Below are 26777 nucleotides of genomic sequence, written 5' to 3'. Positions count from 1 at the left end.
AAAGGATCTGAGTGGCCCTTTGAGGATTCCTGATTTGATAAAGTGGTAAAAGTCCAGTCCAAGGAATGGGGAAAATCGAGATGCTCATAATTGCCCCTGCTCCTTCTCTGTTTCCAAGTTCTGTTGGTCTGTCTGCAGAACAACGTGGCTGAAGTCAAAGAATTATCCTCTGAGCTGATGGTGAGCAGCTTGATGGCCCACGTGAGCCGCTTACTTCATAGTGTGGAGATGGAAGTGAGCTACTTTGCAGCTGGAATCATTTCCCATCTCACCTGTCTGGGGGAGCAGGCATGGACCCTGCGCAGCATTCAGAGGAGTGCTCTTTTAGATGACCTGGTAAGCAAGCCCCACGTGTGACGTGGAGGGCCTGGGCACCCGCGCCCCACAAAGCCGCACATGGCCGATAGACTCGTTTTTGTCTCTTGCAGTACATGACAGTGTTGAAGTGGCCCAGTCCGAGCTGTAAGATGGTGGCCCTGGTGACTTACAGGTGCGGGGGGGGGGGGGGAGCCTGAATTTATCCCTCAGAACATTAGCCTCTTTTTTCTATGGTGTCCCCATTGTATGCTTGTCACGAGCCCAGGACTTTGGAACCAAGGCTTGTCTTTGGCGCCATGGCTTTGCACCGTTTTGACTTCTCCATCTCTGCTGTGATGCTAGGCATAAGCCATCAAGTTCATGTACATAAAATACTTTGTCAGAGTCAGATGCTACAGGCATGTAAATGATGGTTAAGTCATCAGATAATGGCCTACTTTCTAAATGCCTTTCTTTGGAACCCACAGGTCCTTCAAATCCTTTTTTCCGTTACTTAGCAACTTCGCAATTTTTGAGGTTCAGCTCTGGGCACTATGGGCCATGCACCATGTCTGCAGCAAGAATCGTATGTATTCCAGTGAGCTACATAAACCACATGCCTAGGATAATGCTTTTAGCCCTGACACCCCTTTAAACTCTGGAGGAGGGGAGCAGAGGTTTGCCTCTTATCTTCCCTGGTCTCTGGCTCTTGTGATCTAATGGGCTACATAGTAGAATCTTTTTAAAAAGTTTTCTGTCAGGGGTGGGCTAGATGGCACAGTGAATAGAGGACTGGCCCTGGAGTCAGCAGGACCTGAGTTCAAATCCGGCCTCAGACACTTGACACACTTTCTAGCCGTGTGACCTTGGGCAAGTCACTTAACCCCAGTTGCCCTCCAAAAAGCAAAAAAAAAAAAGTTTTCTATCTTCAGTTCAGCTTAGCAAATAAGAGAACCAGGCCAAAACTAACAGACCCTGTCTACTACATCTTGCATTCTGCGGGGGGTGACTGTCAGGATACAACATTTTTGCCTACTTAACTTTGTGCTTAAAAATTTGAAGAGGAAGAAATTTCTTTTTTTTTGTTGGGGGGGAGGGCAATTGGGGTTAAGTGACTTGCTCAAGGTCACATGGCTAGTTTTTGTGTTAAGTGTCTGTGACTGGATTTGAACTCACGTCCTCCTGACTCCAGGGCTGGTGCTCTATTCACTGTGCCACCAAGCCGCCCCAAGGAAGAAGTTTCTAATAGATGGGGGTGGGGGAATGGCAAGGTGTCTGAGCTCAGGGAGGGCTTTACTGTAGAGAGTCTGTGCAAAGACACAGGCATGGGAGATGGGAGAACGGGGACAAGCAAGTATTGGGAACAAAGTAGCAGGCCAGGCCAGCGGAACGTCTTCTTGCCTGAAGTTATTGATGGTATGCAGGAAGTTTGGAAACGGGAGACACCAGCTTGTGGAGTCACTGGGTGCCAGGCCAAAGAGGTGGTAGTTGGACTGAACCAGCAGGGTGCATGAGCAGAGGGGTATAATGTGGTCAGACCTGCACTGTAGGAATACTAGTTTAGCAGCCCTGTGTGGGATGAGCTGGATAACTGGAGTTAGAGTAGGTGATGAGGGCTCGACTTCCAATTTCTAAAAGATGAAAGCAAAATGCATTTAAGTGCTTTCTATGTAACGGGCCTGGTACTAGTTGCTGGGGATACATGTTCAAAGAAAGAAGCCATCCTTTCGTGAATAGAGTTTACATTCTGATGGCAGGCTGGACGGGCTAGCATAAATAGAAAGTTCATACAAAGTAGTTCAAATACCAGGGGTTTGGGGGTGTCAGGGAAGGCTTTGTGCAGAAAGACACGCTGAGGTGCAGGTAAGGAGGGGAGGAGCAAAGGAATGGAGGGGGAACCTAGAGAAGGGCCTGAGAGGGTAGAGAGATGGGCTGGGGCCAACGACAAGGGCTGTAGCAGGAATAGAAAAAAACAAAAAAGGACGGTAGGGAGCTGAGTCGATGAGTCTGAGTAAGGAAATAAGCACCAACTACATCCTTGGGCACTGAGCGAGTGAGGCAGCCTGGGAGCCCGCTGCGGGACCTCCTTCCCTGACTGTCCATTCTGTGTTGGCTGTTCTAGCTACCAAGTACTGCCGGATGCTGGTGGAGGAGGGTGGGCTGCAGCTCCTGCAGGATATCCGTGACCACCCCCAGGCCGAGCCCCATGTGCAGCAGATCGCAGCATCCATCCTTGTAGACTTTCACATGCATTTTATGAGCTACAAGAAGTCCCCCGGGCATAAACTGCCTCTTCAGACGTAAGGAAGCTTCCTGAGGAGCTCTCACCCTCTGCCTTCTCACCTGCCTGCCTTCGATTGAATGTCTAAAAGATGCTGCCTTTGAGTTTGCCAGGTGTCCAAATCACGGATTGTCTGGGTTTACAAAGGGGTGGCTTATCGTTGCTCAGGCATAGCCCGGAATCACTGTCACATGATTCCAGGGGCAGAGAATGTGGTTCTGACTCTGTGGCTGTTTGGGGAAAGAGAGCCATGGGCTTTCTCTGCTGAGGAACCCCTGAGCTGGAGCCAAAATAATCTTTTAAATGTTGTTTACTCTTTGCAAGGCCACAATGGCAAGTGCCTGTTAAAGGCTGTGTGTTTTCAAGTTGTGTGGAGACTGAGAATTGTTTCCCAGCTTCGGTTTGTTTGCTTGGTTGTCAGAGGGTGGGGGAGGTCCCAGGTGGCACGGAGTGGTTGGGCAGGGATGCTGGGGGACCGCACATTTTACCTGAAGGGCCTGGCTCCCAGGTCGCTCTGGGACTGGTCCTGGAGTGAAGGACCTTGGGAAAGTCACCGGATAAATGTGTCACTTTAGAACTAGAACTTTTGTCTGGCTTTCATTTTTTAATAAAATGTTTTTTTTTTAAAAAATGAAATGTCTCAGTTTTGAAAAATATGGAAGGGCCACCAAAGTCAGCAGGACTTGTTTTTTTCTTTTTTGAGACTTGGCAGCATTTAATCTTTGTTGCCATTGTCTAGCACTCTGAATGAAGGGCTCAGGTGGGTGTCTGGGTGACTGAGCACTAGACACCAGCATGGGGCCCACCAGATCACCCAATCTCTCTGAGCCTCAGTTTCCTCATCTAGAAAACGAGGACATTCCTTGCAGTGCCTACCTCACAAGGTTGTGAAGAGCATATTGTAAACATTAAAGTGCGATGGAAATGCAAGTGTCCTCATTCTTAATGTCATTGCCCACACCACGCTGGAGCAGGAGGGGTGGCAGAAGTTTTCCATGGTTTTTAGGCCACCAAGCCAGGATTTTTTATCAGACTTGTTAGGAAAGGTGGTGGCTACCCCTCCTAGTTCGGCTGTGAGCCCTCTTGTACTGCTGGACTGAAAGCTGAAAAAGAGGGGCCTTCATCTCACATTTTCTAAGGCTGTGAGTGGCAGAGCTGGACCTCACCTCCATGCCCTTGGACTCACACCAGATCTGACATTTCCTTCTCATGTTTACTGCCCAGTGACATGACATGGCTTTTAGTGACAGGAGGGCTGAAAGAGCCTCCCTGTTCCCTGTCCCACAGCCCCCAGTCTTCTCCTTGTGTAAACTGAGGTCTAATAGTCTTCATCTTGGTCCTCGGAGGCCCCTTCAGGCTTGATTATTCTGTGAACCATCTGTCTGTCTCCCCACTACCACCTGTCCAGCTTGGAGGTCATCCTGCCCCCTTTCGCCCAGTTATTGGCCAGATGGTTTTGACTCCACCTCTTCCCCTCTGCCTTTGTCCAGTCCCTTTTATGCTCCCAGCCCCTTGGGCCAAGCCCTGGCCTTCTTCTTAGGCTCCTCTCTTCCTCTCTAATATAGGGCCCCTAAATGGAGGTTCCCAGAGCATAGGTCTAAGCAGGTCATTGGGGCTCCATTTCATTCGTCATTTAGTATTTTCCAGGCTGGCCCCAGCCCATCTCTCCACACTGATTTCATATCCCCTTCTCATCCATTCCACACTCCAGCCAAATGTCTCCTGACTCTCAAAAACTGTTGTCTTGTTCTCTCTCACTTCAGATCACTCACAAGAGAAATGCACATCAAACCAACTCCGAACACCCCCCAAAATAGCAAATACGACAGGAGATGGGGGTAGTCCGTGTTGGAGGGACGTTGCTGATGGTGCTATAAATGTGTGCAAGCAGTTTGGGTTTATACAAATAAAAGTGACTAAACTGTGCGGATCCTTTGACCCAAAGGTTCCATCACTAGGCTTATATCTCAAGGAGGCCATGGATAAGAAAGGCCCCCAAACAGAGCGGTATCTTTTGTGATAGCAAAGAATTGGAAACAGGTAGGTGCCCATTGATTAGGAAACAAACAGCTAAACCAACACGAATGGAACAGGAAGGGGACGTTTATTAAATGCCTACTGTGTGCAAAGTGTTGTGGTTTGCAAAGAGCCTATCTGATCATCACAGCAACCCAGTGAGGGAGAGAAAGTTAATTTCCATTTAGGGAAACAGGCAGGTTTAGAGTGACTTGCTCAGGGTGAGGCTGGATTTGAAGTCACCTGGTTGCCAATTTTACTGGGCTTTAAGAAATGTTGAATGAGATGGAAATGGAGAAGTGTGGACAGATCTACATGAACTGAGGCGGCCAAGTTAGCAGAACCAAAAAGGCTGTCCACAATGATGAGAACTAACATGGAAAGAACAAATGACAATCAAAAGCAGACTTTGGAAAATTATGGCAGAAATGAGCAGACGCCCCTCTCCCACCCCCTCTGCAGAAGGGTGGTGGCTGTACAGATTTGGTTTTGGAGGCGGTGATTAAGTGACTTGCCCAAGGTTACACAGCTAGTAAGTGTGTGAGGCCAGAGCTTGTATTTTCATGTATTGGTCTGGTATGTTTATTTTTTCCCTTAAAAAATACTATTATATGGGATGGTTCTCTAGGAGGAAAAGAGGGGAGAGAGACTGAGGGCAATCATAGCAATATAAAAATCAAATAATTTTTAAAAAGATATCCAGTATAAATGGGAGGGGACCTCTAAGAGAAAGGACTAGAGGGATCGGGAGGAGAGGGCCTGGGAAAGTGGGGAAGGCCTGCTGAAGGGGAGCCAGGAGGCACAAGGGAGGAGGGAAGCCCAGAGGACATCACAGAATGAGAAGGCCCATGTAACCCCGTCTGGGGACACCAGGTTATGGAGGGCTTTACAAGCCAGTTTCCTATTTGATTCTAAAGACAGTAAGGGGCCCAAGCTTGGAGGTGACTAGGGGGTTTAGGAAGGTTTGGATGGATTGGGGTGGGGAGAGACGTGAGGCAGGCAGACCCCCATCTCCAGCAGTAACTGCAGTAGGCCAGGCTTGAGGTCTTTCCTATGCAGAGAAAGGGGTGTGTATACAAGAGATAAATGTCTGTCATTGGCAATCCTGTCATTGGCAACAGATTGGATGTGTTAGTGTAAATGCAAGTAAGGCATCAAGGTGACAGATTGGGAGGATGACAGCACCCTCACCAGTAATTCAGTTCTGAAGCAGGAAGCGGGTTTTTTTGGAGGGGAAGAATGAGTTCGGCTTTAGGCAGCTCCGTGTGCAGTGGATATGATGAGGTCAGGGAACTATAAAATGTAGAGGTTAGGGGTGCACAAGACCCCAAAATACCAACATGCCGGGGCCTGCCGAATGAATTCCACTCAAGTCTTCTCAGCCAAAGTAAAGCAAAGTTTATTATAGGTTTGCCATAATGGGTAGACTCTTAGGGAGCTTCGGAATCTGTGACACTTGTGCTAGACAAGTGTGCCAGAATAGTCTGACACAGAGTGAGTCTATGCTAGATAATTCTTGGGCCCATCATGGATTCTAAGTGGGTCTCATATACAGAAACTGTTTGTGGGAGGAATCTCGGGGTGGTCTAGAGAAGGAGTTTGGGGAAGGTCTTCAGGAGAAGTCAAGTGAGGTCAGACTCCAGTAATGAGGGATTAAGGGTGGGAAACAGCTGGAGGCTCCCCAGGGATGACAAAGGAAGGCTAGGATAGTTTAAGGGTAACATTATTTGGGTATAGATACTTTGGGAGGATCGAGGATGGGGAATAGCTGAACAATGGAGGGCTGGCTAGTAAGAGTAAGAGATTTGGGCCTGGCAAGGCCATAATGAAAGGCTTATGGCCTCAGCAGGCAAATGCCTCATCAAATGGGAAGATTCAGAGAGTTCAAGGGAGTTCCCAAAGCCTGTACCTCATCAGATATAGAGCACTGGGCCTGGAGTCAGGAAGGGTCTGAGTTAAAATTTTGGCCTCAGATACTTCCTAGCTGGGTGACCTTGGTCAAGTCACTTAACCTTTATCTGCCTTAGTTTCCTCAGCTGTAAAATAAGGATAATAACAGTACCCACTTCTCAGGGTTGTTTTGAAGTTCTAATGAGATAGTATTTCTAAAGCGTTTAATGTACACACAAAGCACACCTTTTACATATATGTTGGCTATTATTATTTTGGACATGTTGATTTTAGTATTTCCAGTTTCCCAAACTGGACCATCAGTTTTGAGATATAATAGGCAGTTGGAGAGACTGGAAATCAGAAGAGGTCAGGCTTAGATAAATACATCTTAGAATTGTGTGCATAGAGTGGACAGGGAGAGGTAAGATGAAGGATATAGTTTGGGTGGGAAGGAAAAGATGGCCTAGAGATACCCCCATTCTGGGTATGGCCTAGATGAAGAACCAGCCAAAAGACCGATAAGGAGAGGTGGGGTAGGGAGGAGAGCAGGATTGCAAAAGCTTGAAAGAGCATCCAATAAGACAGGGCCAGCCCAGGCTGCAGAGAGGGCCTGGAGGAAGGGGAGGGACAAGAGGACCAGAGATTTGACTCTGCTGCCAGATGCCCCAGGAATGACCCACAAATCTCAGGAATTCAGGCCCTCGTTCCTTTTCACCTGGTCTGTCTCTAGGCCCTTCTGTCCATCCTCTGCTCGGCTGTCAAAGCACATTTCCTAAAGCAGAGGTCCTCCCCACCTCAGTAAATCTCAGTAGCTTCCAGGTGCCACCAGGATCAAACATAAAATCTCGCCTGGCATTTACAGTCCTTTGGTCCCTTCCCATCTTTGCTGTCTTACCCTCATTTCTCCAGAGGCTCTGACTGTCAGTCAGTCGAGTCTATGAGCATGTGTGACGTGCTTACTATATGTCAGGCACTGTGCTAAGCCCTGGAGATTCAAAGAAAGGCAAAAAGCCTGGTCCCTGCCCTCCAGCAGCTCCAGACTCTCTTGGGGAAGGAGAACAAGATGCAAACACCTCGGTACAAACAAGCTTTGGACCAGATCAACTGGGGATGATCTCAGAGGACAGGCACAGAATCTGAGGACTGAGAAGGGCTTTAGCTGGGAAGGGAAGGAAGCCAGAACTTGGAGACAAGGAGGCAGAGAGCTCTAGACATGGGGGACGGCGAAGGCACAGGCAGAAGCCAGGCACTGTCTGAGGAACAGCAGGATCCCAGCCTGTTGGAAGGCACGGGGGGCAGAGTGGGAAACCACAGGAATGGCACGAAGATCATGGTGATGGCTGAGGGAGGAGGATGGTCTGGGGAGAGAAAAGGCAAGCAGGCCCCCCAGCAGTACGACAGTGGTCCCAGTGGGGGCGATGTCAATAATCCCTGTGGCATCTGCCTCACAGGTATTCATGGGGCCCCAGTGAGACCTGGGAGAGCAGGAAGGGACGCCTGATGCTGCCTCTGCCATTCCCTTGCTCACCCCCTTGGGGCTTCAAGAATCAGGGTTGTATTAGTTGGTCTCCGAGGACCCCCTGGACTCCAGGCACCATCCACAAGGTGGGCACTGCCCATGAGGTCACTCTCCTAAGGCCCAGTTTTCTTACTTTCTGGGGCAGCCAGACTTGGTCCCCAGGGGTGTCAGGCAACCATGCCTGCTAAGGGATAGGAGTGGAAGCACCATGAAGACCATCTTCCTGCCAGGCCATATCCATGGTCAAGAGCATGGGGGTGGCTTTTGTAGGTCATGGCCAGGAAAGCTGAGAAAGCTGCCCCCAGTACAGGAGGGGAGAGCCCAGGCCAGGAGCTTTGCCTCAGTCCCCAGGCTTGTATGTGTCTGTCTGTAAGGAGAAGGCAGCTAGGTTGTGGGTCACAGGGTCTGAATCCTACTTCAGACACTTGCTGGCTGTGTGACTCTGGGAAGGCCCTTAATCTCTCTGTGCCTCAGTGTCTTCATCTGTAAAGTGGGGATAACAACAGCATCTCCCAGGAGTGTTGTGAGAAGCATAAGCTCCTATTTTAAAAGTGCCACATAAATGCCAGTTATTATCGTTAGCTCAGTTGTTAGACTGAATCCCCTGCTTCATGGAGAGAGGGAACGAGACCATCTCTCCTGCCTCGTGAGGCCTTTCCACACCCGTAAGACATGCAGACTGAGGAGTGTGGTGCATGAGGGATCCTGATGGATGTGCCCTGTGTGTCTGCCATGGGAGAAGGCCAAGGGGCCCCACAGCCAGAGCAGTAAGGTGACGATGCAGAGGGAACATAACCACAGCAGTTATTGGCCAAGGGAAGGGACTTTATGGAAGAATAAAGGATGTACTCCTAAGAGCTGGCTTTCCTAAGTGCTCCTGCCTTCGGGGGCCGAGGCTGCAAACAACAGAGTCACTCGCCAACAAAGCGGGGTGGCCGCTTCTCCCGGAAGGCCGCCATACCCTCCAGCCTGTCCCTCGTTGGGATGTTCTGCAAAAAATAATGCAAGATCATAATTCTTCCCACCAGCCCCTGGCGGGAAGAGAGTATGTGGTTGGATCCCTGCAGCCATGTCTATGGGATTGTGGGGAAAGACATCCTCTGGTCAATGACCCCTTAACCCCAAGGGATTAAACAGATGGACATAAAGACACAAGACACACACCCTCTGTCTCCTCATGGCCTTTCAGCCACCCAGGGATATCAATTTCATGGGCAATAAGAAGTCTTAGCTGTGAAGACCAAACTAGCATCTCTTACCCCAGGCCCTTTTGAGGTCTCACCGGGGTCCTGACATAGTGAGCCCTTAATACATCTTGTTGATGGATTGACGAGCCCAGTGCCAACTCATTCAGTCCTCCTCAAAGTCCTGGGCTGATGGGAGAGATGCCCTTTGCTTCTCATCTCTTCAAATCACAACTCATAGAGTCCCTGACTTTGAGTAAGGAAGGGCCTCACTGGCTGCCTACTTCGAGTGAGAGCCGAAAAGGAACCCCCACAGTAAGGCAGCTGCCAGGGGATCCATCTGGGAGCTCCCTCCTTCCCTGGGCAGCCCACTGCATGGGAGGATGGCGAGTCTAAAGCTGCATGCAATTATCCCCATGCCCTAGACTTCATGTGAATAAGGCAAGTCCTCCATGGAAGGAGGAGGAGATCAAGGCCCAGGGAAGGGAGGTGGCTGTTATGTAGTGAGGGAAAGAGGAAGATGGGGCCCCAGGTGTCCCAGCCCCAGACTCAGCCAGTCACGTGGTCACAGCCTACCTGGGCATAACACATGCCTTCAATGGCCATTCCAGATGTGATGTCCACCTGTGGGGAGGGAAGAGGGAGGACCAGGATCCAGATGACGCTCTTAGAGGTTGGTGGGGGAGGGGGGACAGAGGCATCTCTAGCTCAGCCAGGCTGAACTTTCTGTCTGGACTCCTTTAGAACATGGAGTGTCACAGAGAGACTTCAGAGATCTCTGGGTCATGGGTCTTTGACCTGAGGTCCAATGAGCTTTTAAAAAAAATATATAGCTAACGATTTCAATAGCAGTGGTTTCCTTTGTAATCCTATGTATTTTATTTGATGCTTTTAAAAACACAATTGAGAAGGGGTCCTTAGGTTTCACTAGACTGACTGCCAAGGGATCCCGGGGCCCAGAAAAGGTGAAAAAACCCTGCTGTGTTCCAACACCCTAATTTGCTGAGGATAAAGGGGGCAGAGCCAGGATCTTTGAGTCTGTATCAGAGGGAGGGACTTTTAAGCCCAGCTCTGATCGCTGTGGCCTTGTTCAGGAGGGTTAGTGTTAGAGCCTGACAACTCTCTACTCCTTGAAGTTTCAGAGGGTCTCTGGGTGCCCTTCTAGGCCCTCAAGGAGGGCTAGGTTGGCTTTGAGGGCAGCCCACATGCTACCAGTTCAGTGCCTGGGCTGGGATCTCATCTTTTAGGTAAGGGAAACAGCCCTAGGCTGTGGGCACACAAGGCAGGACCTGGCACAGATGTGGGCCTGGAGGCCAGCTAATGCTCCTACAGGTACACCATGGATCCTGTGTCAATACCCAAGCTTCAGACCAGTAACAGGCTCTTGGTTGAATCCCGGAGGAGCCTTGGCACAGCCTCTGCTTCCAGACTGAGACATCTGAGTTATTCCTCAACCTTCTTCAGTCCCAGGGTTCAAGTACCCACAATCTTTCCAGTGTCATGGACCCCAGCCTCCTCCTCCTCACCAAAGGGCTACTGGGCAACCCATTTTCTCCAACCCTAGCCCATCCCTGCTTATTCTGGGGGCTTTCATGCAGTACCAGCCTTATAAACCTTCCCCCATTCCCCAAGATGCAGACCAAGGGCAGCTGGGAGCAGAGGATGGCAGCCCTCTAGTTCTGGAGCTCTTAACTTGGGAGACCATGAACTGGTTTGATTTTTTAATTTGGATGACTGCTTCAATAAAATGTTTCCTTTGCAGTCCTAAGAATTTTATGCATTTACAAACATTATTCTGAGAAGGAGTCATAGCATCGATCTAGTTCAACCTCAGAGAAAATCTGAGGCCCAGGAAACTGACTTGCCCAAGGCCACACAGGTCGTAAGGGAGCTAGTACCTGAACCTGGGTCCTCTGATGGCAGAGCCAGGGCTTTTTCACTCCTATCCATCTCAGAAGCCTGTGCTGGCAGCCCCTGGGTCCCACCTTAATCATTGCCACTGTCCCTGCTTCTCACCTCCATTCCTTTGTCAATGGCCACTTTTCCCATTCTCACTGCGAAGGGTGCCTATATGGGAAAAGAGACAGGTTTGAGTCATTAGGTAGGCTGGATCGGGATAAGCCAGGCCAGCTCCCTGACCCAGAAAGCTATGATCTACTCAAACTCAGGAACATTTCTGCCAGTCCTTCTCTCAGGTACCAATGTAGAACGTCAAAGCTGGAAAGGACCTGAGAGAGCTAACACCTTCATTTTACAGATGAGCAAACAGACCAAAAGAAATTAATTCAACAGACACCTACTATGTGCTAGTCACAAAGACAACATGAAAAAGTTCCTGCCTTCAAAGAGCTTATGCTCTCCTAAGCCGGATGAAGAGGAAGAGCAGCCGGGGGCTTGGGGGAAGTTGCTCCTCCCTCCCCCTCTCCCGTAACCCAAACCCCACAGAGGGCAGCTGTCATCACTGGGCAATCTTCCCTCTGCCCAGATCCCTCTGGGGTGTGCTGGCTGTGAGGCTCTTCTCCCCCAGTCATCTTGCCCATGCCCCCTCCCAGCTAGATGCTGACTTCCCCCCATCCCCACACCACTTGGACCCTCAGGCTCTCTCCCCACTTCCCAGTGGCTCTTGGCCAGGTTCTAGTCCCTCTAATCTGGTACAGCAGACATGACTGCTTAGATACTACTTGGATAAGTTGGGAGTCACCAATTACAAGCCTTCCAGCAAATGAAGGACTATGAGGTTTTACTGTCTGCACCGCACTTTCTAGGCCCTTTGGACTCTGAATGGCTCTCTTCCCTCTCACTCCTGACTGAGTGCCCAGAATGCTTGATGCTGGAAGAAAATTGTTGACCAGAGTTAATCCTTTTCATGGTGCCCACGGCCAAAGGGAGAAGACAGGAACCCCAGCATGCTTGTGTATGGGGAAAGTGGTAGGTGCCCGACCCCCAGCTCCATCACCTGTGGCACTATCTCCCTGGCGAGCTCCAGGGCCCTGTGGTAGGCAGCGGTGCCCTCCTGATTCTGGGGCACTGCATGGTTCACCAGTCCAATCCCCTTCGCTTCTTCCCCATTGATCCGGCGCCCAGTAAAGATGAGCTCCTTAGCCAGGCTCACGCCCACACACCGAGGCAAGCGCTGGGTCCCCCCTGAAAGAAGATAGGAATGTGGACCCAGGCAGGGAGGCAGAGGGCCTTCATGGGTATTGACCACAGTCAGGGGGCAAGGCCTAAAGTCAGTTGGAAGGGTGATGGGGATAATGACAGGCTTCCCACACTTCCACTGACAGAAGCAGGTGCCAAACACCTACACAAAGACTGCCCGATTCAGGGTGGGGGAATGGCCAAAACAGAGGGAGGATGTGGAGTCAGGGAGGCTTGGGGCCGCAAGTACCTGCCCCTGGAAGCAGTCCTCGGCTGGTTTCTATCAGTCCCATGATGGCAGAAGAAGCTATTTAAACAGGAGACATTGTGAAAGTCCTGTCCCATCCTCCCGGCCTCCTCCCCCTTTATTCACCAAAGACCCAGGCTCCCCTGTATCCTGTGGGACAGTGGAGGCAGGTTGCAGAATATGGCTACCCCCCCACGCCAGACACCGACTCATCTCTCCTTCCTTCCGTCTGGCATTCATCCTCTTTTCCAGCCATCCCACTCCCCCACTCCCAAGGCCAATCTTCCCCAAACCCAACATCTGTCAACACAAACACCAAACTTTTCAGTCCGGTATTCAAGGGCCTCTGCAATGATAATAATACACTTTTCTGCAATGCTTTTCAGTTCATGGAGTGCTTGTCTTGGGGACCCTGTCATGCAGAGTATGCAGGAATGGTTATCTCCATTTTACAGATTAGGAAACTGAGACCTGTTCAGGGTCACCCAACTAAAAAGAAGAGACGCAATCTGAATCCAGGCCTCCCGACTCCACGGACAATGCTTGAACTGACACTATGAAACGAACTATTTGGAGTTCAAACCCAGACTTAGTTACTTCCTCTTAGTGTATGCCTACTTGCCCAGGCCTCAGTTTTCTCCATCTATAAAATGAAGAGTTTGGATGAGCTGGCCTCTGATGGCCCTTCCTGCTCTCAACCTAGGACTCTATGACCGTATTCTTTCATAAGAACCCTTGAAGAACCGGGGCTCTTCATCTCTTTGGTGTCCTGGGCCTGGGGGAGAGTCATTCTGAGGATACTGAGGGTCCCTTCTCAGAATAACGTTTTTAAACACATAAAAGATGTGGGATGACATAGGAAGCCAATTGTATTGAACTATGAGTATCAAAATGTCTTTTTTGGGCTTCTTTTTTTGAGGGGGGAAGGCCGGGCAATTGGGCATAAGTGACTTGCCCAAGGTCACAGGGCTGGTAAGTGTTAAGTGTCTTGAGGCCGGATTTGAACTCAGGTCCTCCTGACTCCAGGACCGGTGCTCTATTCACTGTGCCACCTAGCCGCCCCTATTCATTTGTTTATTCATTAATTTATTCACCCATTCATCCATCCATCCATTCCTTGCAATACCTCTCCGAAGCCTGACCTCTTTCACCCCCCCCCACTAGCACCAAGGACAGCACCTTACACATAGGAGGAAGTGTTTAATAACTATTTCTTCATGACTCCATGATCTCTACCATGACTTCTCTCTCTGCTCTGGCCCGGCTGATATCCTTCTCAGACCCTGCTTATTCCAACCTCAGCCCCTTTCTTCAGGCTGTTCCCTCCCCCACCTGCTTTCCTCTCACCCCCACTTGTAGTCTCGTGTCATTGTGCAAAGAACCTGGTCAAATCTCAGCTCTTGCATTCAATGGGTATATGACCCTACCCAAGTGACCTTTGATGTCTGGTTCTCAGTTAACTCATCTATACAATGGGGAGGAAGAGAACATGGTCTGGAGCCAAACCCTGTCTTTGATACTTACTACCTGCAAGCCCCTTGTATCCCTGGGTCTGAGTTTCCCCTTTGGTAAAATGAGGTGGGTCTAGCTGGCCTCTGAAGGCCCTTTCAACTGTAGATCTAGGGCTCCTGGAACCCCCTCTCCCAGAAAACCTGCCCTGAGTGTTCCAGCCCACACAAAGCTCTCCTTTCTTCCAAGCTTGTTACTCAGGGTACACAAGATTCTAGCTTTCTGGGAATATCTCCCCCATCCACCCTGTTCTGTGCTGACAACATACCTGCCACACGGAGATCACAGGCCAAGGCCAGCTCAAGGCCTCCACCCAGAGCAAATCCATCGATGGCTGCAATGGTGGGCGCAGGGAATGTGGCTGTGGGGACAAGGAGAGCATGCAAGGATGCAGCCCAGAACCCACAGCCTAGGCAAGGAGGCAGAAGGACTCAGCCCAAGGATTCCAGGACTGAGTGCAGCACAGCTGGCCTCAGGATGGCACTTGGGAATGCTGCTAAGCCTCCCTGAGCCTCAGTTTCCCTGACTCTAAAACAGGTAGATTCAGCTGAGTAGAAACGAGATCAATTAGTGGTCTAAGGAAACATTTTTCCTTGTTATCCAGTAAATACCCTGAGAGCTACCTTCCCCTATTCCCATTCCCAGCTACCCACACATCCCCAACTCATTTTAAATATAATTTTATATCCCAAAGGCGTGAAGTTTTATTTGTTTTTTACTTCACCTTCATTTCGGAAAATGTCCCTCCCCTCCTCTATTCAGATAGCCATCCCTTGTAGCAAAGAATAAAACCAAGTCACTCCACCTTGGTCAGCCTCAGTTTCCTCATCTGTGAAATGGGGCTAATAATAGCACTTATCTCCCAGAGTCGTGAGGGTAACAAGAGATAGCAATGGTGAAGGGATTTGCAAATCCTGAAGCACCACAAAATTCTAGCTGTAATCATTATCAGAATTATTCTGTCAGCTGAGCCCAAGGAGAGATGCAGATAGAGGAGGCTGCTCCCTCCCTGACTCTGTAGGAGGTGAGAGAGCAAAGCCTGCCAATGGGCTGCCCTCTCAAGAGCTCTCTACATCTGGAGAATCAGTGACAGCCTTGGCCACTGAGGCCACAAAGAGTGGGCCATGGCACCCGAGGGTCAAGTGAGGGGCCTGGCAACGATTAGCCCCGAGATGATGGGGGAGGAGGATGGACTCGAGAGTTGTCTTCAGTTCTCAGTGGCCCCAGGACAGTGTGGGAAGGGGCAGTGAGCTATCCCAGAGTGGAGAGGCTGCCTCAGGAAGCAGCAGAGGCCGGGAGGCTACTTGGCATGTGATCTCAGGGATGCTCCTGGGTGTGGGTTGGCCCAGAGACCCTGGAGGCCCCTTCTGACTCTCCGCTTGTGTGAGGAGCAGATGGGATGGTGGGCCAGGCTGGGCCTCCGGGCCCTGCTCCTGCCCCCCTCCCCCTGGGGCTCTTACCAATCTGGCTCATCAGATTCCGAGCCCTGTGCACAAAGGCTGCCACCTGGGCCTCGCTCATCTGCTCCCTTTCTTTCAGATCAGCACCTGGGAGGGGCCAGGAGCACAAAGAGGGGGAGTGGGTGTCAGGATGGGCCTCTGGGCACCTAGAGGGGTGGGAGCCTGGCAGGGGAGCACCCCGGGGTTTGGTAGCACTTGGACCACACCAGGATCAGGAAAGTGGCAAAGGGGCCTATTGGTCTGCGCTGGAGGAGGGGCCTCCGTGAGGGCCAGGAATTCTAAGACTGTGGGAATCCTTGATGCCCAGTTCTCTGGCCCCCCATCTGCTTCCCCCTCCTACAGGAGTCAGTGAGGCACAGTGGAAAGGACAGCCGATTTGGTGTTGGAGGACCTGAGTTCAAATTCCACCTCCTCTTCTTACTACTGTGTGATCTCCCTGTAAAATGAGGGGGCCTGAATGAGCTAGCCTCTGAGGTCCCTCTCAGCTCCTATGACCCTGGGGCTCCTTAATGCAACAACTGCATCCAGCAAACACTGGGCAGGAAAGCCAGGGAGCAGATGCCATTCCTAGTCCCTTTCATCATGCTCCAGAACAGGGAGGCAGCAAGTCCCAGCTGGCCCCTGCTGGAGTCTTGACGCTCAGTGTAGCCTCTGAAACCAGCCCTGGCATTCAGGCTCACAGCCATGCCAGCCTCTGTGCTCCTTGCAAGCAGCCTGGGGGTGTGTGAACAGAACAGGAGGGTAGGGTGCCTTGACCCAGACAACAATGAACAGAGGGAGCTCCTGGAGGCTCAAGGGCTCTGCCTGGGGGTGGTGGTGATGAAACTGATGGTGATCTCTCAAGTAGGGTGAAAGTCAGCTCTCACAGGTCAGGAGGGGCCCCAAACTGCCTGAAGAGACACCCCGCACTACTGCACCTGAGGGATACACGCAGTATCTTCCTAAGAGAACAAAAGGGCCCAAGGGCAGGGATGTCCTTGTTTCACCAGTGCTCAGCACACAGTAGGTGCTTAACAAATGTTTGCTGCATTGGATTGGATTGAATCTCACTGCCTTCTGCTCTGGTGAGAATCTTGGGGAGAGTGTCACATTTGGTGCCAGGCCCCTCAATCAGGAAGGATGCAGAGAGAACAGGCAGCCCAGAGGCCAAGGGCATGGGGACCCGGATACCACTCACCAGCACAGAATACCCCCTTTACACAACTCTTAAACACGACCACTCGGATGCTCCTGTCGAGGCGAAGCTCATCCAGGGCATCTGACAACTGAAAGAGAGAAAGAATCCGAGTAACTAGCAGGTGCAAAGGGCCCCAGGAGCCCCTGTTGGGTCCAGGGAAAGGAAGAGCCAAGGATGGTTAGGAGGGAGGGGGAGAGGGAAGAATGAGTCTGAAAAACTTCTCCTTTGCACTGTCGCTTGTTTGCACAGTATACAGTAATCTGGTTTGCACAGTTATGTTTGGATTGTTTCTTCCACTTAACCGTAAGGGCCTAGAGGTCAGGGACTGTTTTTGCCTTCTTTTGTAACAGCCCAGAGCTTAGCACAGAGCCTGGCCCCTAGTAAGTGATTCATACATAAATGCCCATTGACTAGAACTCTGATGGTCACTGGGGCTGGGGTTCAGAGCCAGGGAGATGATGCTGTCTTCTCCCCTAATCAGCTTCATCTGGAATATTCTATTCACCCTCAATTCCACAAGTATCTATTAATCCCTTGCTTTTTGCCTGGCATGTGCTGGTACGAAGTTCACAGAGACAAACAGGCAAAGTAATCTTTTCCATGGATGGATTTACATTCTATGGAAGGTAAAAAAGAGAGTGGAAAAAATGGGACAAAGTAATCTGAGGAGGTGCCCTAGTGACTGGGGAGAGGGCAGAGAATGAGAGCGGGAAGGGCCTCAGACACTGAACCCCTTCCTTTTACAGAATGGGGAATCTCAGGTCCAGGGAGATGAATGATCTGGCCCATGTCAGGAGGAATCAGGGAAGGCCTCTTGAAGGAGGTGGCTCTGGGAAAGTCCCAGGAGGGAGGGGTGAGGAAGGAGAGTTCCAGGCATGTCAGACAGCCTAAGGAAGACACTTCTGATGGGCTGGCGTATTGACTGTGCAGTGAGGGGCTTGTTGAGGGGAAGGCAGCTGGGACGGTACAAGAACCTGCCCCCATGTCTCTGCCCCAAGTCCAGCAGGGTCTGCGATAATGGACTGTCTGTGTCTGGTCTGCACCAGGTCCTTTCTAGCTTGGTGGAGGCTGGCAGAGCTTTTCTGAACTGGGAGAAGTCAGTGTCACCTTCAGCACACAGGGAGGGTCTGAGAGCAGAATGCCAGAGAACACACTATTGTGGTTGGAGGGGCCAGCCCGGGAGGTTTTGTCCTTCCTCACACAAGAGGTGTTCCAGACAAACTGGCCTCTTGGCTGCTTCCAGAACTTGGCGTTCCTTCTACTTTTGTTGGAGTGGTGTCCCCTCCCCTCTTCCCCATGACTGGACCATAGTCCCTCCTCTTTTCAAGGATCGGTCAGTGCCCGCGACAAGAGACCCTCCCTGATATCCCTGTGGGTACTGTTTTCCCTTCTTAAATTCTCTTGCCCACATCTATGTACTTGTTTATCTTCCTAATAGAATGTAAGCCCCTTGAGGGCAGGGACTTACTCATTTCATCTTTGTTTCCCCAGGGCCTGGGACAGTCCTTTGCATACAGTAGGAGCTTAATAATTGCTTGCCAAACTGAATCACATTGAATGCATTAGGAGCTCTCCCAAACCTTTCCAATCACAAAATCCCAGAACTTCAGAGCTGGCAGGGACCTCTAGAGGTGGTGTACTAGAGTGTACTAGTACTTGGTACTTGTAGTACCAAGTACACGCTAGACCTGGCTGAAGATTCCCTAGGCAAGATCTCCAAGTGGTTATACAGGCCCTGCCTGAAGACCTCCAGAAAGGGGGAACCCACCATCTTCCACGAAGGAGCAGCCATTCCCCTTTGGGATAGTGTGAGAAACGTGCTCACTCTAAACAAAAAACACTGTTGTGAAGTCAGGAAAGGTCTCATTACATTTATTTGACATTTATTCTACATAGTGAATGGCTACCTCCAGAACAGAGAAGACGCTTGCTTGGACAAAGCTAGCCTTTTTATGCTATTCCCAATTCGAATACCCACCTTGCTCTACATGGGCTGGCTAGATATAACCTCCTGAACCTCCCACTTCATTTTCCCTCAAACAGTTCCTGTACCAGCGTCTGACCTTTTACCTGATCAGAAGCCTGGTTCTGCCCTCCCATTAGAACCTCTGACTAACATTCTGCTATCACTCAAAGCTGGGAGAGGTTTTTAATCCTGTGGAAACAGAATTCCTTCTTTTGTTTCCCTTCCTTGGATGTCTTTGAGCAGAGATTGGGTGACCACTTTTCAGATCTGTTATAATGATGGGGTACAGGTTCTAGCAATCCCCTTGAACTCTGAATCTTCCCATTTGATGAGGCATTTGCCTGAGGCCATAGGCCTTTCATTGTGGCTCTGCCCAAATCTTTAGCCCTCCTTTTTCCAGCAACTTCCCACCCTTAATCACTCATTTACTGACCTCATTAACTCCTCCTGAAGACCCTCCCCAAACTCCTCCTCTAGACCACCCCTAGATTCCTCCCACAACCTTTCTGTATATAAGACCCCATCTTGCCTCCATGTGAGTGAAAGCACCATAGAATTTTCTAGCACAGACTTGCTCTGTGTCCAAAACAAGCCTTACAGATACTGAGGCTCCTTAAGAGTCTACCCAATATGGCAAACTTTTAATAAACTTTGCTTTTCTTTGTCTGAGAGAAGACTTGAGGCAAATTCATTTGGCAGGACCGGGTGTGTTGGTATTTTGGGGTCTCGAGCACACCTAACCCTATACCTCATCATTTTATGATGACCCTCTTCAATAATGGGGATTCCTTTTAGGTATGAGCTGGACTAGATGGATGCTCTCTCTAATTCTGGGATTCTAGAATTTTTAGAAAGCTTTTCCCAACCTTAAGCTTCAATCTGCTTTTTCCTAACTTTCACCCTTTGTGCCCAGTTTTGCCCTTGGGGGCCAAGCCTCCAAAGACTAATAATCCCTTTTCCAACTGACAGCCTTTCAAGTCCTCTCCGGAGCCAAAGGGATGCTTGGCCCAAGATGGAGACAGGGAACCCTTCTGGGTTCTATATGTCCTTTGGTTCTCCCCCTCTGACACCAGCCTATGGAGTTCATTTCTTGCCCTTTTGTGAAGCAAGGTCATACCTCCTAATGGATGTTATAGGGCCAGGTTCACTCACCTCACTGACAAAGACTTTGCCCAGAGCATTTCGGGCCTGAGGTCTATTCATCAAGATCTCAACGATACCTAGAGAGAAGACAGCAACTATCAAGTATTTTGTAAACAGTAAAAACTTCATACAGAATCTTCTTTTAAAGTCTTATTTCAGTATTTGAATATTTGTGTTTGCTGAAGATTACTGTTTATTTAGATTTTGTTTAGTCTAAACCTGTAATTTCACAGGTATAGATTAAGGATCAGGCACAACTATTCTTTAATTTGATTTTCTTGACTGGAGTACCAAAGAGTTTAAGTGATTTGCCCAGGGACATATAGCTAATACAGGAAGAGGATCATAGTTTGTGGATGAACATCCAGCAAAGGAGAGAAAGAAACTCTGAGAGTGAGGAGTTGGTAGCCACCCTTAAGCCCTACCTCCCCAGGGATCTTGTCTGTACAAGGAAAGAGTGCATTTTTGGTTTGAGGGGAGTGTTTTGTACCAAACATTCTTCCTTTCCTAAAAGCTTATGGAAACCAACTGGCTGATCAGTAACAGAGCGGACACCAGTGGGGGCTCAAGGTCAGCAGTGTTAGAAACCCCACACCTTTAGAACCCTGAAGGGAGCAAATAGTGAGCTCACCCATGAAGACTCAAACTAGCAACATGAGTTAGCTACTGTCTAGGTTCATGTGGTAGGGAACTGCTACCAAATGTTTACTTACCACAATTCAGAAATGGAGACAAAACCCCAGGTTTTATTATTATGCTTAAGCATAGGTTTAGGCCTAAGAGAAAATCTGAACAATCATTAGGCTCTAACAAGGTTTCTTAGAGGAAAACCAAAGTCAGAGACAAAATTCATTTCCATATATTGTAATCCTGACCGTTCCTCTTAGGCCATTAAAGTTAAAGAGAAACTCAAGCCATAATCCTGTGCTTCCTTCAATGTTATAAAAGCTGAAACAATTTCATTAAACAGAGCAATAATCTCACAGGTCCCCTATGGAAGAAAGTTTGTTCAGACAATGGGTAAACTAAACCAGGTTACAGATGAAAGGATTAGAGCATTCCCAATTAGGTTGATGGAGGAGGAGGATTTACATCTCCCAAGGAGTCAGGAACAGTTAAGATTCTCTCTTAAGTTTTCTTATCAAAGGAATACTGAAGATTCTTAAGTCAATTTTTACATCCCACAGGATGTAAAGGTTTGGTCTGGTGAGGTTAATGTTAGTCAAAAGTTGCAAGAGGAATAAAAGAAAATCGAACAGTCCCGTAACACCAAGGCAGGGTACAGTGGGACCACCATGTTGTTGTAGTCATGTCCAGTTCTCTGTAATCCCTTTTGGAGTTTTCTTGGCAAAGGTACTGGAGTGGTTTTCCAGATCATTTTACAGTCGAAGAAACTGAGGCAAAGAGGGTGAAGTGACTTGCCTAGGATCACACAGCTATTAAGTTTCTGAGGCCTGATTTGAACACAGGTCTTCCTGACTCTTTACCCACTGTACCACCTGGCTGCCCCAGGACCATCAGGTCACATATTCCTCGGAATACAACCTGAAATCACCTTACCTTTCTTGCTGCTGCATCTGACTCATAGTTGAACTTGCAGTCCACTAAGACCACCAGTTCATTTCCAGACAAACTGGTATTGAGTTATACCTTCCCTATCTTGTGCTTATGGTCTGTTTTTTGCACCCAAGTATAATACTTTGCATCTTTCTCTACTGTAAATGCTATTAAAATATTAATTTCAGTACAGTCTTCTTCATAAGATCTCCAGAGTTCCCTCTACCTCTTAGCTTGGGGCATTTTCTCTGTCAGTCTCTTGCCCCTCCCTTCCCCACGCCATGCTCTCCTTCCCCTGTGCCTCTTGACTTTCCCCATTTACTTAAGTCCCAACTAAAACCTCACTTTCCATAGGAAGTCACTGCCAACCCCTCTTACAGCTGGCTTACACTCCTAACTGTTTGCTATTTATTCAATATAGCTCATTGGGATTCTCCCCCATGAGACTGTAAGCACCTTGAGGGCAGCTGTCTTCTGCCTCTTTTGTTCTCCCCAGCCCTCAGCACAGTGCCTGATACACAGTAGGTGCTTAATAAAGGTTTATGGACTTCTTATAGACTGACAGCATCCAGTCCAGAGCTGGGTAAAAGTTCTCAATGCCCCCACCCCCTCTCCCATTCAAAGTCAACAAGATAAAAGTCCTGGTCTCCAGAAGCCCAGAGGCTCAATCTCCATAGTTTGGCCCAACCCCACCTATCAAGCCTCAACTTCTCCTTATAAGGCACCCTCCTCTCCAGCCCAGCTAACTTCCCTTACTGTCCAACCTCTCTGGACCACCCCTCAGGCCCTCCTGGAAAAGGGTCACTAGACCCTGGGCAACCACAATGATAGCTGCTTAATCAATCAATCAACATCCATTAAGTGCCTCCTGGGTACAATTAAAAGAATTCCAGGATCATCAGATTTAAAGCTGGAAGAAGTTTGGGGGTGGAGGGTTGGGAAGGTGTAGTGATGTGGATATTGTAATCAGGAGTCTTGGGTTCAAATCCCAGTGCTGACATCTATTAGCTGTGTGACTGTCTTGTCAGCCTGATGAGGTATAGGCTCTGGGAGCCCCCTTGACCTCTTCTAGAGTCTGACCCCTTGAATGGAACCCAGAGAGGCAGGGACAGCTCTATGCCCCTTGCCAGCAGGAAGCACTTTCAGAAGCTGAGACCTTTGCCCTTTACCCCCAAAGGAATTTGGGTCCCATTTGTTTGAGGGAGGAATGATGAGGTATGGGCTCTGGGAGCCCCCTTGACCTCTCCTTGAGTCCTTGAGGTACAGGCTCTGGGAACCTCCCTTGGACTCTTTGAGGGCTGGCCTGGTCCTGGTGGGGGCCTCGTCAGTCTCAGGAGGGGCCTATAGGGGCCTGAAGGGGTTACCTCTTTCAGCCTTACGCCTAGAATCCTATAGTTTCCTTCCTAATCAATTTTTGCTGGATTGAACTGGAAGGTCTCAGAAGAGTGGGAAACCTGCGGCCTCGAGGCCACATGTGGCCTTCTATGTCCTTGGGTGCAGCCCTTTGACTGAGTCCAAGTTTTACAGAACAAATTCTTTTATTAAGGCAACTTGTTCTGTGGAGTTTGGATTCAGTCAAAGGACTGAACTTGAGGACCTAGAGGGCCACATGTAGCCTCCTGAGGCCCTTTCCTTGGACCCCAGCATCTAGGCCAGCACCCTGTCAGACCTCATCTGCAGCACTGTGCTCAATTCTGGGCAACACATGTAAGGAAGAAGAGGGTAAGCTCCTTGAGGGCAAAGACTGGTGGATTTTCTTCTTTATAACACCCCCCCCACCCGACCCCCCAGTTTAACCGTGAGAGAAGCAGAGCTAATAAGCACTTAATTGGAATGAACTGAGTAACTTGGAGGCCCTGCCAAGGAGAGCACCCAGCCCCATGAGTGAGGCGAGAGAAGAAGAGTGTTGGCCACAGGGAGAACATGAGGTGGGGAGGGGGGCTTCATCCAGGGTGGCTTCTAACTCAGCTAGCTACAAGGCTTCCTGACTCCAGACCTGGTGCTCTGTCTGTAGAGGTTGCCAAAGAATGATGAGGTATAGGGTGGCACCCTCAGGGGCCTCCTCTCTGTGCCCTTCCATTGCTGAGCTACTGAGACAGAGAAGGCTAGCAGGCCACGTCTTGTTCCTCATTCTCCCAGGGGCTCAACTCAAAGCTGTAGCTGTATTAGGCAATACCAGAAAGGAGCTCAGGGAAGCCTGAGTTCTCTGAAAATGTAGGGTGGCAATAGCCCAGAGGCTGGATTAGTGGACCTCAGCCCAGCCCAGCCTCTGCTCACCAGTCAAAGTGATCTGCCTAAAGCCCAGCTCTGACCATGTCACCTCCTAGTCCAGAGTGGGGAACCTGCTGCCTCAAGGCCACATACGGCCCTCTAGGTCCTCAAGTGTGGTTCTCACCATGCGTGGCTTCAAGGTCGAAGGTTTACCACCCCTGCCCGAGTTTATAAACTCCAAGGGCTCCTTATCATCTCCAGGATCAGAGAGAAAAACCGGTATTCCTAACCCCTCACTTGCCCCTCCCCTCCTTACACCTCCCTCTCCCACCTAGTGACAGCACTCTCCTCACTAAAGGCAGTCCCTCTCCCAGGTCTGGACACTTTTCCCAGCAGGCCCCTATACCCGGAATTCTCTTTCCCCAGCCCAGCTGCCTGGCTCCCTGGCTCCTTTGGAGCCCTGGTTAAGAGCTTACATCCTGCAAAGTCTTCCCCCCTCCTGGGTCCTGGAGCCTTCCCTCTGGATGATGCCCAAGTGTGTCTCCCCCATTAGACTGGGAGCTCCTCAAGAAAAGGGGCTGTTTGTGCCTCCCTTTATGTCCTCAGAGCTCAGCACGGGAACCAGCACCTAGCAGGGGCTTAAGAAGTGTGGACTGGTTGATAGGACCTTGTCTAAGTGCTGAACCTGGAATCGGAAGACCTGCCTCCCAACCTCCCCTTAGACACAGACTAGCTGGGTGACCCGGGGCAAGTCTCTTAACCTCTCAGCCTCAGTTTCCCCATCTGTAAAATGGGGATAATAATGATGACTGTACTTACCTCACACAGCTGTTGTGCGGCTCAGATGAGATTATATATTTAAAGGTGTTTTGCAAATCTTTTGTTGTTTAGCTGTTTCCAACTTTCCATGACCCCATTTGGGGTTTTCTTGGCAAAGACACTGCAGTGGGTTTGCCATTTCCTTCTCCAGCTCACTTTACAGATGAGGAAACTGAGGCACACGGGGTGAAATGACTTACCCAGGGTCACCCAGCTAGGAAGTGTCTGAGGCCGGATTTGAACTCAGGAAGATGAGTCTTCCTGACTCCAGGCCTGGGTCTTTGTGTACTAGGCACCCCAACTCAGGGCTTACAGACTCTTAAGCCCAGTTCTCTGCCTCTCTTCATGGCCAGCCAGAATCAGTCTCTCCCTAGCACGGTACAGAAGAACACAAGATGCCTGGTAAACTTTAAAGAGGCAGGTGGTAATGCAGAGGAGAGTGTTCTGGGCTTAAGGATGAGGAAGACCTGAGTTTGAATCTGGATCTCAGATGCTTACGTGACCCTGGGCAAGTCAGTTAACCTCTCTGTGCCTCGGTTTCCCCATCTGTAAGATGGGGAGTATAATACCTCCTACCTCACAGGGTTATCGTAAGGATCAAATGAGTTCACATATGTAAAGCATCTTGAAGTAATCCATAAACACACACATTATTATTGATTAAAGAGTTAAACAGCTCAGGACCAGACACAAGCCTTCTTGATGCCAAGTGTCACCCACCTGCCATCTCCCTGCAAGGTCTTTTTCCTTTTTTTTTTTTTTTTTAACAGAAGGCTGGGAATTAGAAAGGTAACCTGCAGCAGAGTCCAGAAGAAACTATTCCCAAAAAGAAGAGGGATGGGAGAGGATGAGATGGAAACAATGCACATGAGTTTGGACAGACTTCAGGCAAGAATGGAGGTTAGAAAGGCCTGGCGTGTCACAAAGCAGTGTCTCAAAGGGCAGGACACAGCTGAATGGTGGAACAACATCCCCCCTACATTCTTTCTCACCTCTGGCTCTGTTCTGGACTTTTTGGACTCTGCAATCATGCCTTCTCTACTGCTGGCTCAGCCTGGCCTTTTCCATCAGCACCTGGCTCATAACAGATCACCAGAGAATCTCTCTCCCCCTCCTACAAGGCTTTGCCTCCCCACCTCCCCAACATCAGTGAGGCCCCCTTGAAGCCTCCAAAGAGTGGTGGTAGCTGGTCTTCATTCCCCTCCTGGGGACCTTCTGGACTTCCAACTCAAGCTTACCTTAATTACCCCCACCCTTTTCAACTCCCTTTCCAGCTAGGCCTTTCCAATTCAGTCATTCATTCACTCCTGAGCTCACTGGGTACCTGGCATTGTGATGAGGGGGTGGGGAATTAGGGTTAGGGTTAGGTTTGGGAAGACTGGGTCCCTACCCTCAGGCCTCTCCCAGGCTCAGAGGAAGATAAGACACTCACATAATAAATAAACCCAAAGGGAAGGAAAACAACAGCTGACTTTTACACAGGGTTCCACCAACTCAGTTTCCCTTTCTTTCCACCCTGAGGCAGGCATGCTGGCATTCTAATTTTATTGCAGTATTTGGAGTAATTCAGTTCCCTTTATACAGGAGGCTCAGAGAGGAATCCAGGTTCTCTCACAATCTCTCAGAACTCTTTCCTCCCATAGCCTAACCCTTGGCCTCTGGGAGGCAGGGCATGGTGCCAGGTAATGGGGGAGACACAAAATCTGACACACACTGCCAGTGTGGTCAGCCTCCAGATAAGCTGCTTTGGGAGGTGGGGATTGCCCTACCCCTAAAATAAGAGTTTTGGGGGCTCAGTCCCCAAAGGCAAGGTGAAGCCTAATGCAGCTGCTCCGGTCAATCAGTTAAAAGGAGCACCCATGGCAAGCAGGGTTGGGAGGCCGGGCCTCTGAAGCCCTGGCACACCCCAGCTTTCCCTGACCCTCCAGCCCTCTGGAAGGGCTACCCCTGCCTTTCTCAGTCCATCACTCTTCCCCCAGAGCCGGGCAAACTTATGACTCAGAGATTCTTCAAGCCTGGGGTTCTAGTCCTGCCCAAAGAGGGGGCTTGGGACTGAGATGCCAGGGGTGCCCAGGCCAGCTGGAATGGCACTGAGGGAGGAGATTTGGGTCCAGAGAGGACACCATCTTGGGCAGTACTTAGAATCAGGAGGTAGGAGCTGGAGGAGACACATCAGGCCAGAGAGGGCGGAGAAGGGCCTTAGGATACAAAGTATCTGAGCTGGGAAGGTTAAAACAAGGAATGTAAGAACTGGAAAGGGTCCTTAAGACAGAGAATGTCAGAGCTGGAAGGGATCTGGAAACGTGAGACGTCAGACCTGGGAAGGGGCTTTGCACAGGTCCTTAGGAGGGGACAACGAG

At 49.8% G+C, this 26777-nt stretch overlaps 3 protein-coding genes across 8 annotated transcripts in view; 2 read left to right on the top strand and 1 right to left on the bottom strand.

Moving 5' to 3' along the window:
• LOC138164969 (protein zyg-11 homolog A-like) overlaps positions 1-3508 on the top strand; it is a 29697-nt gene extending 26189 nt beyond the window's left edge. For 2 of the 3 annotated variants that reach the window (XM_069092977.1, XM_069092978.1), the window contains exons 11-14: positions 139-336; positions 429-490; positions 786-883; positions 2420-3214. In XM_069092977.1, the coding sequence (XP_068949078.1) occupies positions 139-336; positions 429-490; positions 786-883; positions 2420-2601 (540 nt within the window). In that variant the 3' untranslated portion in view covers positions 2602-3214. Of the gene's footprint in view, positions 1-138; positions 337-428; positions 491-785; positions 884-2419 lie in introns of all 3 variants that reach the window. The other variant, XM_069092979.1, reaches the window with a different exon arrangement.
• The window catches only part of LOC138164975 (sterol carrier protein 2), a 465527-nt gene that overhangs the window by 331572 nt on the left and 107178 nt on the right, over positions 1-26777 (top strand). The gene's annotated exons all lie outside the window — the stretch shown is intronic.
• Positions 8811-26777, bottom strand: part of LOC138164970 (enoyl-CoA hydratase domain-containing protein 2, mitochondrial-like) — an 18843-nt gene continuing 876 nt past the window's right edge. For 2 of the 3 annotated variants that reach the window (XM_069092980.1, XM_069092983.1), the window contains exons 2-10: positions 19840-19907; positions 16722-16809; positions 15545-15631; positions 14353-14445; positions 12579-12635; positions 12147-12334; positions 11207-11257; positions 9767-9814; positions 8811-8995 (exon numbers count right to left, since the gene is read on the bottom strand). In XM_069092980.1, the coding sequence (XP_068949081.1) occupies positions 8918-8995; positions 9767-9814; positions 11207-11257; positions 12147-12334; positions 12579-12635; positions 14353-14445; positions 15545-15631; positions 16722-16809; positions 19840-19907 (758 nt within the window). In that variant the 3' untranslated portion in view covers positions 8811-8917. The remainder of the gene's footprint in view (positions 8996-9766; positions 9815-11206; positions 11258-12146; positions 12335-12578; positions 12636-14352; positions 14446-15544; positions 15632-16721; positions 16810-19839; positions 19908-26777) is intronic. The other variant, XM_069092981.1, reaches the window with a different exon arrangement.

Source organism: Petaurus breviceps, unplaced genomic scaffold, assembly GCF_028583685.1.
Source record: "Petaurus breviceps papuanus isolate PSGF00001 unplaced genomic scaffold, PetGlider_PUasm1.0 207, whole genome shotgun sequence".
Lineage (NCBI taxonomy): Eukaryota > Metazoa > Chordata > Mammalia > Diprotodontia > Petauridae > Petaurus > Petaurus breviceps.
The sequence above is the reverse complement of the archived record's forward strand: the minus strand, read 5'-3'. Positions and strand labels throughout refer to the sequence as shown.